We start from the raw sequence: 17,451 nt of genomic DNA, 5'->3' as shown, positions 1-17,451 counted from the left end.
TATCTTCCTGAGCAGTTTTTTTTTATCAAACAGTTTGAGAGGAAACTAAAAATTTCCAGCAAACTATTACGACCTAATCTTTATTGGCCCTGACTGCAGTACCCACCAGCTGGGGCCTACCACGGTTAGATACTTGTACTACATTATATTTGCTGTCTTTTGCAGGTTCATCACTAAGCTTAATTCCAGAAACAATCTTTAAATGAAACTGCAAAAAACAAACTTTCACTTAACAAGATATTTCACAGGGAGAACTAGAGGACACTAGCTGCTTTAGAACAGAGAAGAAAAAGTGAAGATATGGGTAAATCCAAGATTAGATTGATTTAAAATTTCAGTTTCTAGAGAAATAATTTCCAGTTTCTAACTTTTGTAACTTTGTAATGTCAAATTTAAAACATTTACAGAAGCTTTTTATATATAGAATAGACACCAATGTGAGGTGTTTACCTTATAACTTGCACGTATGTACTGTAGGGCTATGCATTGATGTTTGCCTTTATGTTGTGCATGTATATATAAATATACACATCCCTACAGGTGTGGCAAATGTTTGTTGATGCTTACGTGTACATTATGTGTGTGTGTGTATGCATATTTATGTGTATGTAAAGTATCTCTGTAGTGCAGATGCAACCTGTAATAAACATAGCTCCACAAGGTGAACATCTAAACAATTTTTCTGTAAACAAAAATACAGATTCTTAGAAATCGCAACAATTTCGGAGATTAGGTCGTTTTAATAGAATTGCTTTACAATCTGTTTCATTTTCTCAAACATTAACTTTGTGGACTTATATACGAATATTAAAAAGCAGCAATGAGAAACCTTAAATGTTGAAATATTTAAAGTAGATGGTTTATTGGAATAAGATACAAATGGCCCAGTGAGTTTGAAAGCAATTTCAATCATTAAACTGTAAATTGATCAAACTGTGATACAGAATGCTCTGGTTTTCTACAGGAAGGTTTTCTCGTATCCAACCCATGCAAAATATTGAATTTTGCTTTGAATTTAAAGCAAAGTCTATAAAACAGTAATATTCCCGTCAATTAAATATTAATTAGCGAAGAATAAATATCTCAAGTCTAGAAGGTACTCCGCATTCGGGCGTTACCTGGTGACCGCGATGACCCTGTGAACTCTAGAGAATGAGAAACTGCAGGGATTGTTCAGCTCTGGAAGGGTTAAAGGTTTAGTGACGCTTATATCTCATTACAAATGGATCCATTAGATTTGATTTTATTTGCATTTTAATCTTGAAATTCTTCAAATGCCGCACAGAATAGAAGAAGGCCTTTCTCTTACCTGTCTTCCCCAAACCCATCTATTCTGTTTTAAACATTAATTCCCCAATCCCTACTCCGCAGCAATCTCTCCTTTATTCGCCCCATCTTTTCCATCCAAAGCCACCCTTTCTTTTTCCAATGCTCTTAACTTCACTTTATATAGCTCTGTTGTATTAGCTATTCTTAACTTTACCTACTTCATCCTCCATTTTTTCTCCAATAGTTTTATTTCATTTTTTCTCTATTATATTTCTTGTGTGTCAGCTCACCCTCATCCGGACGTTTCTCTAATCTGTCTGTGGTGTTTTCTTTGTTGTCTCTCCTCATGCTGTCTCACTATTCACTCTCCCCCTTTCTCTCATTATCTTTCACTCTCTCTCTCTCTCTCTGTCTGTCTGTCTCCCTCTCTCTGTCTCTCTCGGGATTCAGGAACTCTCTCGCCCCGGCAGCCCACTCCTAAGAGCTGTGGCTAATAAAGGGATCACAACGAAAAAGAAAGCGCTTGTCTAGGTGTCTGCTCTCAGAATGGAGGCGCGAAGTGCCATTGGAAATCAATTCATGTGATGACTTCAATAATGATACTGAGGGCTGTAAAAACTAGCCATGTAGAAAAGGGAGATAAATTGGGTCAAAGGCCGTTACTGGAAGGAGTCGAGTCACGTTACCTTCTTTTCAGTGAAATCACTTTTCTCTCTTAATGTCGTTAACACCGAGGAATTTTAAGAACTCTATAAACCAACAATGATATTCGTAAAACGATTTATAAAGGAATCTGGCATCCAAATAATACAAACAGTGGCAATGCTACACGGCTCCCAGGTATCGAAGCAGTACCACAATAAGAAATCATCGTTCTAGATTAAAGCTGATCTCTATCAGGGTTCATTAAATTTACAGGATAAAAGAGACAGCCTTAGCGCAAATATGGTATTTTCCCAACTGAATAAACCGTTGTCACTTAGCCCAGAAATTGCAAGTGTTAAGCCAGTTTGCATTTTAATTTGGCCCTGAAGTTACTTATTTCATTATTGATCAAACATAATGCTGAATCAATGTTCATCTTGTTACCTGGGACATTTCCATGTAATACAGTGATAGCACTGCCCGGAGTTACTCATTCCAATTCAAAACTGACTTTACGAGAAATCAATGGTTATTTGTTACTGATATAGGACTTTGTAAAGAGTGTTAAGACTCCAGGAAAACCGAAAAAACAACAGAGTCGATGAATTTATGTACTTCATCGGTTCGCACAATGAAACCGCTCATATCAGCAAAATGACAGTCTCATTTCAAAATAAATTTCAACGTACTCAAATGCTCTAGTTAAATCGATCGATAACTCCATCCATCTATCTATCGGTTATCGTGTACAATATCTCCATCAGTAGATTAGACCAATTAAAACAGTTAGTATTAAATATAGCATAATATAATAAACAAAAAGTTAATTATAGCATATCTTTTGGAATGGCGATATTGTCGATAGGAGATGGGAGTAGTTAGGACCGACATGTAGGTACAGCCATACAGTTCAGGTTACAGTTTTAAATCGCATATAAGGAAAAAGAACATTGGGAGTTAAGATCATTCTGCATTCGAAAAATGTGCGTTTCCAAACTTTTTTAACGTATGCCCAAAGTCCCTATTATTTTGGATCAATTCTGCTTGGAAATAACAAACCAGAGCTAGAGAGAGGGGCTGTTTGTCAGGGTTTGGCTCTGTTTGGATTGATTAATTAACACGTCCCGGTGGCATTTGTCTAGCCAGAGAGCCTGCGAGAGTGCGAGAGAGAAGTATTCTCCAGGCGATCATTTTTGCACTGAGAGATGCCCACGCAGTTCGGCCCCGATTTCAGTGAGTAAAAGTTCAGTGTAAATAGCATTCAAATAATCAGACGGAAAGCCTATAATAAAACACTTGGAAGCCCCCACAGGATCGACAGCACAATATTTACCAAAGACTCGACGGCAACGAAGCCACTAACAGCAGCAGGCTGCCTGCCACCAGGAGCCCTGACCTCCCTAATCAATTACTACACAAACTCCAGAATTTAACCACAAAATCATTATTTATGGGTTCCTTTTAACATTCACCTCACAGTTGTTTCCCTTTACCAGCCCCGTGCACGGTTTTCATCCCCCTACAATCTAACTGACAAACAACAATGACTGCAGCCTTATTTGCCCAGTACTTCCATATGTGTTTTAAACAACTAGTTATGCAAAATAGTGGCTTAGGCTATGAAACACAACATTTTGCGAACGGGGCAATATCGGATCCATCACAGTCTGTAACTATTATGGCATGGAGCTATAATTTTTGTGCAATGCTACTGTTAAATGGTCATTTTGTTTTAGAAATTCCATCCTTCTTGATTGCAATGTTGCTAATACTACAAAGAGCGAAATGTTACAGGGAACCAATCTAGTTTGCTTTCGAAGTCTAACCGGCTGAGTGTTTATTTAATTATAGCGTTAAAATAGAATTTCATATCTGTGTCTCAGTATCCTGCAACGAGCCATCTACGTGAACATTTAAAATAAAGGAAAATCCACGTATTGAAGGGGACGCCGCGGAGATCTAATAGGAATTTAGATGCTATGTTTGTTCATTCCTAATCCCTGCGTGCTGGTGTGAAGGCGCTCACAGGTGCCTCACACTGAGGCTTCACATTCGATTGCGCCTCATTAGACCAGAGAGCACGTTACGAAAGAAAACGGAGCTGTTTGTCAGTATGTTCCCACTGACCCGTTTCGCACGTATAGAATTAGTGTCTGCATTTTCACCTCACACAGAAAAATTCTCCTTGAGCACCAATTTTCACCCTCTCGCACAATATGGCTACAGAAAGAGGAACTGTTGCCGCCTAAATATCCAAAAGATAAATGCATGTCTTAATAATTACAATTTGTCAATTTATCTTGGACACACCTCATCTTGCAAGAACAGTGCCATTTTACTCATCATGATTGTACATTGTTGCATATTTAACCGGAACTATCTGTAAACAGCAATAACTGTCAGTAAATATGTAAAATATACTTTACACTAGCTAGATACAGGCGCGAAAGCAACGATTGTTTAGATGCAAACTGCTTGGGGAGATCTTGCTCTTCAGGGATATTTAAATAATGTTATGTAAAAAACGAACTAAATAGGTTATGTGGGTTCACAGGTTGCAAATCTCCACTTTCTTGTTTTGTACGAAAGAGGTTATTTTGTTCGAAATTTTGGAAGTCTGAGCGGCTATGGGAAAGAAACAGCAGTAACTAATTTGAAATCCCTTGACGTTAAAATGCCGTCCCTCTGCTGTAATGAAATTTAAGATGCAGAGTCTTAGGAGACACCCCGAGCTCCCCAAACGTCCTGATTTTATTAACGTCTCCCTCCAAGAATTTGCAAATAAAAGTTTATGTTTTTAAGTAGTAAAAAGTAGTTGTGTCACAGCCTTTCAGACCAATGGGTGCTCCAAACATTGAGGGTCATTAATTGTGTTTTCTTTTCAAATCGAATGTCAGTGCAATTAACAGATTTTGATCAGAGGACTCCTAAAGATTGATTCCATATGCGATAAGGAATGTGCAACTTGTTATCTGTCGCCCCGGAATTACGGAAAAGCTCCAAACGTGTAATTCGAAGAGTGTTGGCTGCTCTTTCTCAACACTTTGATCTCTCCCGCTCTCTTTTTTTCCCTTTAGCACTTTTTCAGCTCGACATTACCCGCAGATTCTCGTTTGGTCGAACTGGCATTCGAATATTATTGTAAATTGAATGCCCTTCCTAATTTATTGATTTAAATAATTATCACCTATTTGTAGCATTCACCAATCTTCGGGATTTCGTCTTGAAAAGACATCCTACATGGTTCAGATTAAAACTAGCTGCGAATAATTTTCATTCTTTTACATTCTGATAAAGCTGCAGTTGTAAAGATTCAGTTATTTTCCAAGGAAAACTACGGGTTTAAGCTATATTATGGGAATTATATAGATGTTATAAACTAATCCCAAAGGGTCCTAAATATAGCCAGAAATAAATCTCAGACCCTATGGATTTGAATGTTAAGGATCTATTACGTTATGCGTAATGCATAATCCTGTGGGATATTCAGTTGCGGTGTTTAACATTAGAGAAATATAAATATTTTTAAATGAGCTAAATAAAACTCAATCATGCTTCGCGGTCATTAAAAGTCTATTTACAGTTCACTGCGGAAGTCTTAGTGAGGGAGAAGCACTGGACCAACTTTGTTTTACAAAAAAAGGATCGGTTTCAGATTATGGAAGCTTTTATAGCGCTCTTTTTAACCACGACTTCATACACATTCCCTCAAGAGGTTTATAAGTGTAAAAGGAGTAACGAGTGTTAAGGAGGAGTAATAAATCAGCAGCTGGCCAGCGGGTCCTGACACCGCCCGGAGATGCGGCACGTGTCATGGCCGGGGTCCGAACGCTTCAGAGCGGGGAACTGTCCCAGCCAGGACCGCCGGTTAACACAGCTTCATCCACTTGGTCGTTTCAGTTACATTTAAAACGCGAAACGAGCCGGTCTGACCTTTTAACTTTCTTTCAATACTGATCAGAAACTAATTCCACAAATGTACATGAAATAATAAATAATGGCTCTTATAGTTTGATGACTCCCTGTAATGAAATCCCGACATGAAGCTTTTACCCCGAAGGAAACGTTGATCTTAACAGCCTTCCCATGAAAGAATGAGAAAATATACAATAACTTCTTGTTTAGTATAAACTGGTATCAGAGACATTTTACACAGAACTGAACTACTACTTGTTAGCTTTTTATGTGTTTAATGCGTTATTACTTAACAGTCATTTTTTTTGCATAAATCATGTTAAAACGACTAAGTATTGAAAAATATGTTGATTGCACAATAATTAATGAAGCTCTAGGTCTTCAAAGGGTTAATAACAATAACATGTTCAGTACCGTATGTCCCCTAAAATCAAGAGGCAGGCTTATTCACTCGACTAATTGATTTTTGTACAGTGTGTACTTCAGCCGGTAAAGTTACTCATTAAATTAATTGATTATTAGTGCGTTGATGCTGTTGCAGATGTCAATGACAGAGGAGACACGTTTCTTACTGAGCATATTTAAAACAGTCACAACCCACGTGTCTTTCAGTAAGTAACAAACGTCTAAATTACTGATACCACGATATGAAGTACGCTCAGTGACACGGGGCAAATCACATTAGCATAACAATATAGAATCTATAGAAAAGCAGCCTCCAAACGCTCGATGCCGTGACCTCCATTCCTTGCTGATCCTTCTGGTTGCATCACCTGTGTTCCAACATTTGCCCTTTCCGCCTTTTTGCTTTTTGTCCAATGTTATTCATTGTTTTCACTCATTTCCCATTGTCTCACTTTCCTAATCCTTCCCGTTTCCTAGATTTAGTACTCCGGGCTTCTGCTCACAAATTCTTCACACATTTGTTTGAAATCACTTTTTTACGTTTTCTCTCCGAGTTCTCCTAGTCTCGTCTTTTCTATTCTTTCCTTGTGATCTGCTGTCTTTTATCTCAATCTTTCAGCCTGTTTATTTCTTGTCCTTAGTCTGCTTCTCTAGTTCTATTTGCTTTAGAATATCATATTTTCAGCCTGTGTTCTTGGCTTTTCATTCTTATTTTTCCTCCTGTCCTTTCATCCTCTACCTTCTTCGTTTTCTCTCACAAATGTTTAATCTTTTTCGTTTTTCAAAAGATGTTGCTCAATGCCGTATTTCCATTTTCTTGACACTTTACCTTTCATCACTACTTCCTCATGCCATTTATGGACACATTTCTACTCTTTGTACCACTTTGCGCTGATTTGGTTGCTGCCTGTTTACCCACATATGCGACTGAAGAGTTTCCTGAAACACCCTCCTTTCTAACAGCGCAGACCCACAATATTGAATTTTCAAGATGATTAAAATTCTGTCTACATGACACATGGCCGTGCATTCGAGGTAATTAATAAGCTAATAATCCTCTTCCCCTCCTCCCTGCGAATAGCCTGTTCAGACACTGGACTGAGGCTGATTCCGCCTCAAGCCCTGCTCAGATCAAACTTAAAGAGCAAATAGCTTTCCAATGTGTTGCAACGCCGATCTATAACCAAAGATGTCCTTGCAAAATCGCGAAGTACGGATCGCTTCGAGAACCCTCCCCTACACAGAAAACAGAAATGAGTCCTTATAAAATTAATGATTTGAGTTTAATCAAGCAGTTTTTAAACTATGCAGGCAACAGGGTCCGAGAGCGTGCGCAAAGTCGCACCGCGGTGAATTCCTCGCACCCGAAGCATTCAATATCACATCATCGAAAGCTGAGGGGAGCACTGGACTGCTGTTTAACATTTATGAGTACAGATCACTGAGCTACTTTTTGTATTCTTTCTGCTTAAATGCACGAACCGACTAAAGAACAAAAATGTCTTATTTTCAACACTTCTCCCGAAAATTAGTCAACAATTCGATTTCTAATTTGTATTGCCACCAAATTCAATGCACGCATTTATCACCCACCGTCAGTTGACAAGACCAGAAAAATAAAATCTAAACATTACTTTATTCTTCAAACAATGGGTGGGCGATTATCTGACATCAAATACCAGAAAGATGAGCCATAAAGCGATTAGATGTGGTACATACAGATTTAATATATTGATTCGGAGAATTTCAATCCAAGGACTTGCTTCACTCTAATCCGCATTTATTACAACCTCGTATTTAGCTTTATCATGCAGACCTGTCGTTTCAGAACACCACAGAGTAGCAAGGAACAGGGAATAAACAACGTGGGGTCATAAATTTGCTAATTACAGTTTAGGGACAGGACAAAAAGTGATAATGAGTTTGGTATGAAGGTGCTGGTGCTTTTCACACCACTTATTTACCAGTGTAACCACGGGACTGGCAGCTTCTGGGGTTTGCGCCGGATTTCTTTTTGTGTTTTAAATTTGCGTTAGTTCGCTTTGATGTAAAGTGGTGACCCTATAACCGTTTGAAGTCCATTATTAACAAAGAATTAACTCGATCCTGAACTGTACTGCCCACTCGCAGCCTACGCAGAGTGGGTTCCCGCAGCGTAAGAAACACCAGCTCAATTTTTTTTAAACTGCCGCATTTGGTACCAAAACTTCCTTTAATAGTACAGATATCAGCAATGAAAGCCGAAGTATATGCATTTGTGTGTCTGCGTCACCAAACTGAGCATCTGCTGAACAAAGTTAAAATAGGTTGGGGAGCATAAAGTTTTGTCACGCTGGTTGAAAAAAACATCAAAGCGAGTCAAACTTGTTCAGATTCCGTTTTGTCTTACTTAGGTCGGTTTTCTTTCTCTTGTTTTCTTTTGGTGCCAATTATAGTTCTACAAATACGTAGCTTTTAAAAGAAAACCCTGTGGCAAAAAAAGTGGGAGGCGAATGTTCTTCTTTAAAACATTTGGGGCGGGCGTGTTTTTTTTTGCCAGGGAGCTAGTACTGATTGGCGATCGCAAACTGCGACTTGAAAGCAACTGAAATAAAAGATCGCGACGTCAGTAAATAGATTTGGAAAAGACACGCTCTGTGACAAAGGCAGAGATTGAGTAAAAGCTGCGGCGGACCCTAAAGAAATAGGAGGGGCTTAGTTAATGCCAGAAATGTCAATCAGGCCATCAACTCCGAATAATCTTTACGAATCTGTTAGGACCTGACCTGGGCACCCTCAGATCAATAGCAAGTTGAGAGAGCGATCGGATCGGTTACAGTGCGTCTGCATGTGGAAACGTATACTTTCAACTGAGTCTGTAGCATTAAAGGTGGATACTCCGGCTCTTTCTGCGCCACGATTTCTCTCGCAGTAGTCACTGACCATGTCTTTCCCACAATTGGGATACCAGTACATTGCTGCTACTAGGCCACTTTACCCAGATCGCCAGGGTATATCGTCTTCCAGGACTGGGAGCGATCTGACGGCGTCGGGCGCTGCCTCTACTGTACTAACCATGTATGGATCCCCTTATGCCGCTCAAGGATACGGCGCCTTTTTGCCTTATGCAGCCGATCTCCCCATGTTTCCTCAGCTGGTAAGAACATTTACGTCAATTTGCTCTCTCCTACTCCCTTAATGCCGGTAAATCATTAAAAGGGAAAAGAAAAAAAGTTTGCTGTGATTCTCAAAACAAGACGCGGGGTTTGAGGAAGAGGGGATATTGGTGGCTGTGCGAACGCCGTTTTTACCAAACCAAAAAATCACTGCTTTTATTTTTTACTGGCGAGTTTTCTCCCTAAAAGTATTTCAGTCTGCTTCTGGGTTGCGTTTGTCAATTTTACTCGCACTTCCTTGTCAAATTCACTTGCAGATTTTTTTGTTGTGTGTGGCAGCTCCATTTTTGTTTTGCTGCTTGCCAGTTTTAACTCTTAAAACTTTCTCGCCCCATTTGCTTAATGTCACCCCCCCCCCTCCCCCCGCAACCCTGGCATTTACATATCTTTTAATTTTAAAATGGGTATTTAGTTATGTAGAATGTAATTCATATAATAGTTATATTTCATCTTTTTATTCTGAATTACCACTTTGGCTTTTGGTTTGCTGTTCCTGTTTAGGGTGCCCAATATGAATTAAAGGACAGCCCGGGCGTGCAACACCCTGCTTTCCCTCACCACCACGCCGCCTATTACCCTTATGGCCAATACCAGTTCGGGGACCCATCCAGGCCGAAAAACGCCACCAGGGAAAGTACCAGCACCTTGAAAGCGTGGCTGAACGAGCACAGGAAAAACCCATACCCAACCAAAGGGGAGAAGATCATGCTGGCCATTATCACGAAAATGACCCTGACACAAGTGTCTACGTGGTTCGCAAACGCTCGGAGGAGGCTTAAAAAGGAGAACAAGATGACTTGGACTCCCAGGAACCGGACCGACGAAGAGGGCAATTCATATGGAAGCGACCCGGACATGGAAGGGGAAAAAAAGGAGGACGACGAGGAGATCGATTTAGAAAATATCGATACGGAGAATATTGAGAGCAAAGAGGACGAAGACGAGAACGACCCGGACTTAAACTTAGACTGCAAACTAGACGGCAGAAGTGATTCTGAAATCTCAGACACTTTTGATGACTTGAACGGTTCAGAGGACGGTTTTCTGAAATCGGTGGTAAAAGAGAGCAGAGTGACTGAAGAAAAACAGGGCGACCTTTCGCCTGAGATCTCAGGACAGTCCAGTGGCGATCAGACCAAAAATAACGCCGAGAGGAAAAGCCCCGTCTCCCCTCCGCCTGAGAGCAGTCTGTCGATAAGTCAGAAGCCTAAGATCTGGTCTTTGGCTGAAACCGCCACCACACCGGACAATCCTCGCAAGTCACCACAGATCAGCAGTTCTCCTGCGGGGCCTGCAGCCTCATCCCTCCTGGGCCAGCACAGACTTTTCGCCTGCCCCATGGGCAAATTTCAGAACTGGACAAACCGAACCTATTCTCACCACCCCCTGGCTTTAATTAATTCCAACCACTTCCTCGGACTTAGTGCTGGCCAGGCAACTCCAGCTGCCGGTGTCCCTGCATTTTGCACAGTAAGAGGAGGCGAGGAGCGGGCTCAGTCAGCAGAACCCACGGTAACAGGTACACTTAAACAGAAATCACAAAAAGAAATGCTCCAGCCTCCACCCCCCCCCCCCCCCCCCCAACTGTGAGAACACCTTAGACAATTTGCAAAGAGAAACGTCAACTTAATGCAAAAAATAAATAACATTTGAATAATATTGAATAAGCAGCCTTATCAGTTGGGCCTTTTTTAAAGTTCAAATTTAAGAGGAAAGATTAACTCAGTGAGGATCTCCAAAGGTATCCATACTAATCCGAATTAATTTTATTTACTGGTTAATATCCATATAAAGGCTATTTCTTCATCTTTTTAAATCGATACCGAGAGACTTTTACTTCCTGCTCACGAAAAGTACCATTGCTCAACTGTAACTAAATACAAGATAGAACTACTACAAGGTGCAATCAAAGTAATGGGATAATGATTTTTTGATGGTCAAAATTGCATTTAGTATAAACTGCTCTTCAGCACCAGTTTAAAAGATAATTTATAATTTGATTACAATAACTTTTTCCAATAAGTATTAGATGGCAAAAGGGACCTGTGTAATAAGATAACACTTACCATATATTATGTTCAGATCATTTTATCTTTTCAGTCGTATAATTGATAACGATTCCATAACTAAGTTGAATTTCAGCGTCTGTCTCTGAGTAAAAGTGGACTCGGTAATGGCGAGCAATACCAATTATGAGAACTCGTTATTATTTACAGATCGAAGCAGTGCCTTGGAAATAGAGAAAAAAATAGTAAAGACAGCCTTTCAGCCGGTTCAGAGACGGTAAGAAACATATTTCATTCCTCTCTGCATATTCCCACGATTTTATACCCGACTCGAGATCTCTGCAGTAACAGGCGGGCAGCTTTCTGTGTACTTTTCACCGCAGTTGATCTGCATTCGGAACTTAAATTACAACATTTTATGCAAAATATGGATGTCAGATTTTATTACAAGAAAATTGTAAACACTGATCTAGAATAATTTTATTCCTTTCAGACCCCAGAACCAACTCGATGCAGCCATGGTTTTGTCGGCGCTCTCCTCCGCATAGTCCATTTTGGCTTTTTTAGCGTTATTTTGTAACCATTTTCTTGTTAAATGGAATGTAAAAATGTTTTTTCCTTGTATAGTTTAACCTGTAAGCATGTATGTGTACTAAACTAAAATTGGTAATGTAATACTGGCCGACGAGGCGTGTATCAATTAGTTGAGTTTGTGATATAAAGTGGAACCCAGTTTTTTTTTTGTAAGTCCAGTGAGAATTAGTTATCACCTGGTGTTCGAGATGTTTTGTATATACCGGAAACAAAAATGTACATACGTGTGAACGAAATTGTACAAGAAAGTATATATTTTGGCTAATAAATGAACAGTTACGACTTTACATTTGTGTCTGTATTTTCAAAGCTGTCCCTAGGAACGTTTCAATGTTCTGTTCACTATATACATTGAGATGTATGATTATTAATTGACATTTCAGCCAACAACAAGCAAAAATCCGTGTTGAAAATTTTCCCATGTAAATATTGCCTGAAGTTGTGTTATTTTAAAATGTCTATTGATCCCAGCAAAGGAAGATTATATGCGGCTTAACTGAAAACTTTTAAATATCGTTCAAAATACTTTTTTCTAGAAAAAAACATAACATTTGATCTAGGCCTTAGCAATTTGTATACAGATATGGTTCCCTCTGTGTTCTTTTAAATGCTGGTGTTTTTTTCGCGTGAACCTTTGGTTACCATAAATCGCTTTTCGCAGTTAATAGTTAAATTGTTCCCAAGCGCTAAAAAAACGCTGAAATTAAATCGCCACACTTAGTTTCAAATATTATTAAGGATGTCAAAATATTGCATTCAAGTACAGCTGCGGCGTTTGCTTAGATACGATATTTGTAAAGCAGTGTTTTGGGAAACATTGTGTTGTAGGTTTTAGTAATAGCTTCACTGGTTGCAAGAAACCATAATTTCGCATTATCGTTAAAAGGCACGATTGTAGTTAAACATCACGGCAGTATTTTAATGCGGGCTGATTGTAGATGCTTGAGACACTTATGCAGTATAATGACTAAATGACTTGTATAATACCAGACCCCCGAAGGGCAGACACTGATGTGTTGGGTTTTGGACAGAGGGGGGGAAAGAGTCGGGCTAAGAGCGCCTCCTACAGGTAGACATTCTGAAATGCCACAGTAATAACCAGAGAGAACCGACACAGATTAATGGTAGTACATCATGGGGAGAAAAGAGTCATAAAACGGCAGCTGCCTAATTTGCTCCTGCTACGTTCAGACCGTTCATTTTGTAAAATTTGATGGCCTGTGCAAGAACTATATTAATTTTTATTCACTGCGTGCCTTATTTTCAGAGCTGTGGGATTCAGCGAAAACTGTTACTTATCCTCGGTGTTTTGCAAAACCCGAGCTGTGAATTATGAAATGATCGGGGTCACAAGTCAGGCTTTAATCGGTTCCCAACTTTGCACAGAAGTTGCCGAGTTTGTTACTTGGGAGTAAGCCAGTTTCTTTCCTCCCGTAAATTGTCATTCACAGGAAAGGAAACATTTTCGCGAATGAAATATGCAGAATCGTTTCATCAGGCCCCCGCCAGTTGTTTCTGCTGACATGGTTGTAATTGTAAAAAGAACAGTATTTATTGGAAGCTGGCCACTCGGTATGTTGATTATTCATTTTAAAAAAGGAATCGGCTCCCCATTGAATTACGGCGTCAGAATGATTGCTCCAAGTCTCAGGCCGTCTCAAACCTAGTCGTTTGCTTTAGCTCTATTAATAATAAATGATGCTAAAAGCTCTTTTTACATATTTATTCACTGTTGTTGCCAGGTCCTTTGAAATATTTGCTGTGTTTCGTTGTGGTTGCAAATGATTCCCACTGTAATCAACCTAATGAATTTCGTTAAGTATTCTCTTGTCAAAATAATAAGCGAATGGACTCTAGAATCAAGAATATCATTAAGTGTAACATTAGGCACCAACTAGGGATACCCCAAGCCTTCAGGGATTTTTGGGGAGGATGGAGGGAGGATTGATACTACAAGTATCATTTTATTACTAAACTCTTCAGTCCGGCGGATCATTCAGCAATAGCATTCCACAGATTGCGCGATTAGACCTTGTAAAATAAAGGTTTCGGCATCGCATTAATTTCTAATATAATAAAGTACAATCGGTTCAAGTGCAATCGATTCTCGCGTTTAGGCTCAGAGTAACAGAAGGTAAAATCGAGAACCATCAAACTAAAGGCATTTAAAAATGAAATTCCTTTGTTGGATCATATAACAGTTTTGCAATTTTTAGGTATGAAAGATAATCTTTAAATAAGTGTGATAAAATACGCTCTTTACGTCTGCACGACAGGGGAAATACTCTGACTTGTGTTATGGGTTTGTAAATCAGAACTAAGTAACTTAATCGAGAGCGATTTCTATTTCCATTTTGCACGTTTAAAAAAAATCTCCACCTTTCTGAAATTAGTCAACTGAGTGTAGTGAGCGGTATATATTTTATTTTTTATATAGGAATGCGGGTCTGGTGCAAATAATTGCGATTGCAACATTTCTTTAAGTCAATGAAACGTGCAAGTATTTTTTGGTAAGAATTATCTTAAAGTACTTTGCAATGCTGTTTTAATTAAAATGTTTGGATATTACGGTTCAGCTGTTTTGCCAAGCTCTCCACCCTCCTTAATGGTTCTGTGAATGTATAGCTCAATGCAATATATAATGCTGAATCTGTCTTACCAAACATTTCAGACAATATACAGCCAGGCTACCAGTCGTCTCTCTTGGTTGGCACAATCGAAGCTGACGCTTCTGTATTATTTCACTTTAGAATCAGTTAAAATAATACAATTACTTTAAAAGCACTTGATAAGTTTTGGCAGTTCGCCGTGTGAGCCTCTTTTCACGTCTTATTGGAGTGTAGAAACTTTAGCCGGGACTCAGTAATGTGATGCTGGGGGGCTGATAATTACTCGGCTCCATCCCCTGGTACACCTCTATGCAGGATAGAAAGTTTCACAGTCTGGCGGCAGCAAATCAACTATACCCTTGTCACAATCTGGTGCTTTATTTGGACTTTCTGCTTTTTGTTCCTGCCAATTTAAGCAACTACTACAAGTTCATTTTCGACAGCACTCAATTCCTTTTAGGTAGTCGTTAGGCATCAGCAAAATCACAATCAACATTATCTTTGCTTTATTTTTCATTAAAGGCTTGGACTTTGCAGATTATATTGGAAAATTGTTTGCAAGTCAAGGAAGTAGTTATGTAGAGACCCAAGAATAGCCCTAGATAGGACTGGACTCAGGCATTTACTGTTTCTGTCGCCCTGTCTATCCATCTCATTTATGTACATGGCTGTAGGTATCTCTTCCCAATATGTATCGTTCTATCTCACTATCTCCCCATCTCCTTTGCCCTCCCTTTCTTTTTTGCGATTTCAGTTAGCCCCTTACCTGTCTAATCAATTATCTACCCACTATTCCTGTTCAAAAGTGAACTCATTAGGCATATTCATAAATCATCTCCGGTTGGCCTGACACTGATTGATGCAATCATCCTTTTTTTACTCAGTTTTTCACTAGTTTGCTTGATGAACGTTTTTTTTTTCTAAAAAAGCACTCGCACTCGGGCATGTTCAAGAATAGGACGTGATCAAACTGACTTTAGGCGTGATAACTAACATTGGACACCAATTGAACTTGTTCGAATTTACGACTTGTTTAGAAGTTAACAGTTTAAACTTCTGTAGTTTGTCCTAGTATTGAACAAACATACATTTGAATAGATCTAATCGCCATATCGTCTCAATATGTTGTATTTCACCACAGTTGGATAATTCCGCGTGTTGAGCTGATCAGGGATACATGTTTCTAAAACAGCCCGAGCTTTCCTGTAAATTTTTAAAAAATGATTTAATACTAGTCATTGTAACTTTCAATTAATCTTTGCAATCGATTTTTTTTAAAGAAGCAAATCGATTTACTGACAGGCCGTCTTTTAATGGAGTCCCCATAACCCAGAATTTTGAATATTGAAACTCACCTGATATTTACAAGTAGACCATGGGCGCGCTGGAGACTAAGTTTTACGGGAAAAAAATATATATCATGATGATGGCATGAATTGTATTTTTTGTAGATGTGAAATCCACCACCCAACACATTTTCCTGTATTCACAGCAGTGCAGGCGTTTCAATGTATTTGGAGGGGGCGGGGGAGGCACTGCCTCCCTAAACAGACAGGCAGCTGCTGTCGTGCCTTCCCAGGTAAAGGGGCCGTTTCTCGGCAACTATAACCTTACGAGTGATTGCGGGGTTCTCCAGTACTCTGGAAAACGAGATCACCAAATACGTTCGCGTGAAGGAGCCTGCAGCTCATTTGTTTTCATATTTCTCAAATACTAAACATACTCCACACTTTAGCGCTAGTTCTGTTAATTCGGCGCATGTCGCACGACATCTTGTATTAATCGCTTTGGTAAATCAGGCAGGAGTCAAGTTGCTGATGGAAATAATTTAAAATCTGGTGGTTTTCAGGATGCGGGTAGGCTTCTGTCTTTGTTGGGATATTTTGTGTGGTATATACCCTGAGTAGCAGAGAACTGCGAGGCATCTGACCCACCGTTCTATATACACACAGGCTTAATGAGATCATCTTATTAGATCACTGAATGTCCAGAGGTTCTTTGCGTCATTTGTAGTGCTTGGGGAAAGTTTTCCCCTGTGATATCCAATTGCATGGCGTCAGGAGAATGTCACTTTGTAAAAGGGAGTGCAAGCTTCGGAATGTCAGTACAGTTTTTTTCTTAAAAGTATGTATTTTTCAAATGTTTTGAATTTGTTTATTTAGACCACCCAGTCAGTAATTTAAGATTTTGCCGCCACTCCCGCCAAGAAATCAAATGTGTGTTTTCAGGTGCACTGGTACCAATTGAAGGGCAGTTCACAGTGAAAATTAAAAAGTGAGTTAACAGGAAGGAAACAAGTTAACGGGATGGGTTCTCTGATTGGTTGAAAGTGAGGTAATGATTCAGTAAAAAAATCAGAGATGCAAGGTTGCAAGAGTTTACGAACAAGTTTATTCTCAATCGTCTATTTTTGGAGATCCAAAAAAGCAAGAAACGACCCTGGTGTAATTTTGATTTTATAGATCGAGAGAAAGCGAACTGTAGATTAAATTCCTGAGTTTGGAGTGGTGACACGAAGTATTTGAGACTTCAGTGATGATACCATAAATAACACGTATACTTGTGAAAGATAACATTGCTTCTAAATCATAATGGACAACTGGGAATGACTGCAGTGGAAATAAAATGCTCAGACTTCATTCTCAGTTGCCTCTGGCATTGCTTGAACCTTGAACCAAACCATTTCCTTATAATCACTCTATTTTTCTTATGACCAATATAGATGCAGAGCAACAACTATAATTGTACATCAGGTGGCTAAACCAGATAATTGCACCAGGACTAACAGAGTGTATCATTATGATGCCTCCTTTGTAATTGTGAATCGCGCATGTTCCATGGTCTATTCTGGGT

General features: G+C 39.3%; 1 protein-coding gene across 1 annotated transcript; it reads left to right on the top strand.

Annotated features, from left to right (window-relative positions):
* The first annotated feature begins 8,809 nt into the window (after positions 1–8,809).
* irx3a (iroquois homeobox 3a) lies at positions 8,810–12,276 on the top strand. Its single transcript, XM_068049474.1, has 4 exons — positions 8,810–9,370; positions 9,891–10,908; positions 11,606–11,672; positions 11,889–12,276. The coding sequence occupies exons 1-4, from the start codon at positions 9,158–9,160 to the stop codon at positions 11,941–11,943; spliced, it is 1,353 nt and encodes a 450-aa protein (XP_067905575.1). The 5' UTR covers positions 8,810–9,157; the 3' UTR covers positions 11,944–12,276.
* The last annotated feature ends 5,175 nt before the right edge of the window (positions 12,277–17,451 follow it).

Source organism: Heterodontus francisci, chromosome 17 (genome assembly GCF_036365525.1).
Source record: "Heterodontus francisci isolate sHetFra1 chromosome 17, sHetFra1.hap1, whole genome shotgun sequence".
NCBI classification, from domain to species: Eukaryota; Metazoa; Chordata; class Chondrichthyes; order Heterodontiformes; family Heterodontidae; genus Heterodontus; species Heterodontus francisci.
This window is presented reverse-complemented; position numbering and strand designations above follow the sequence as displayed.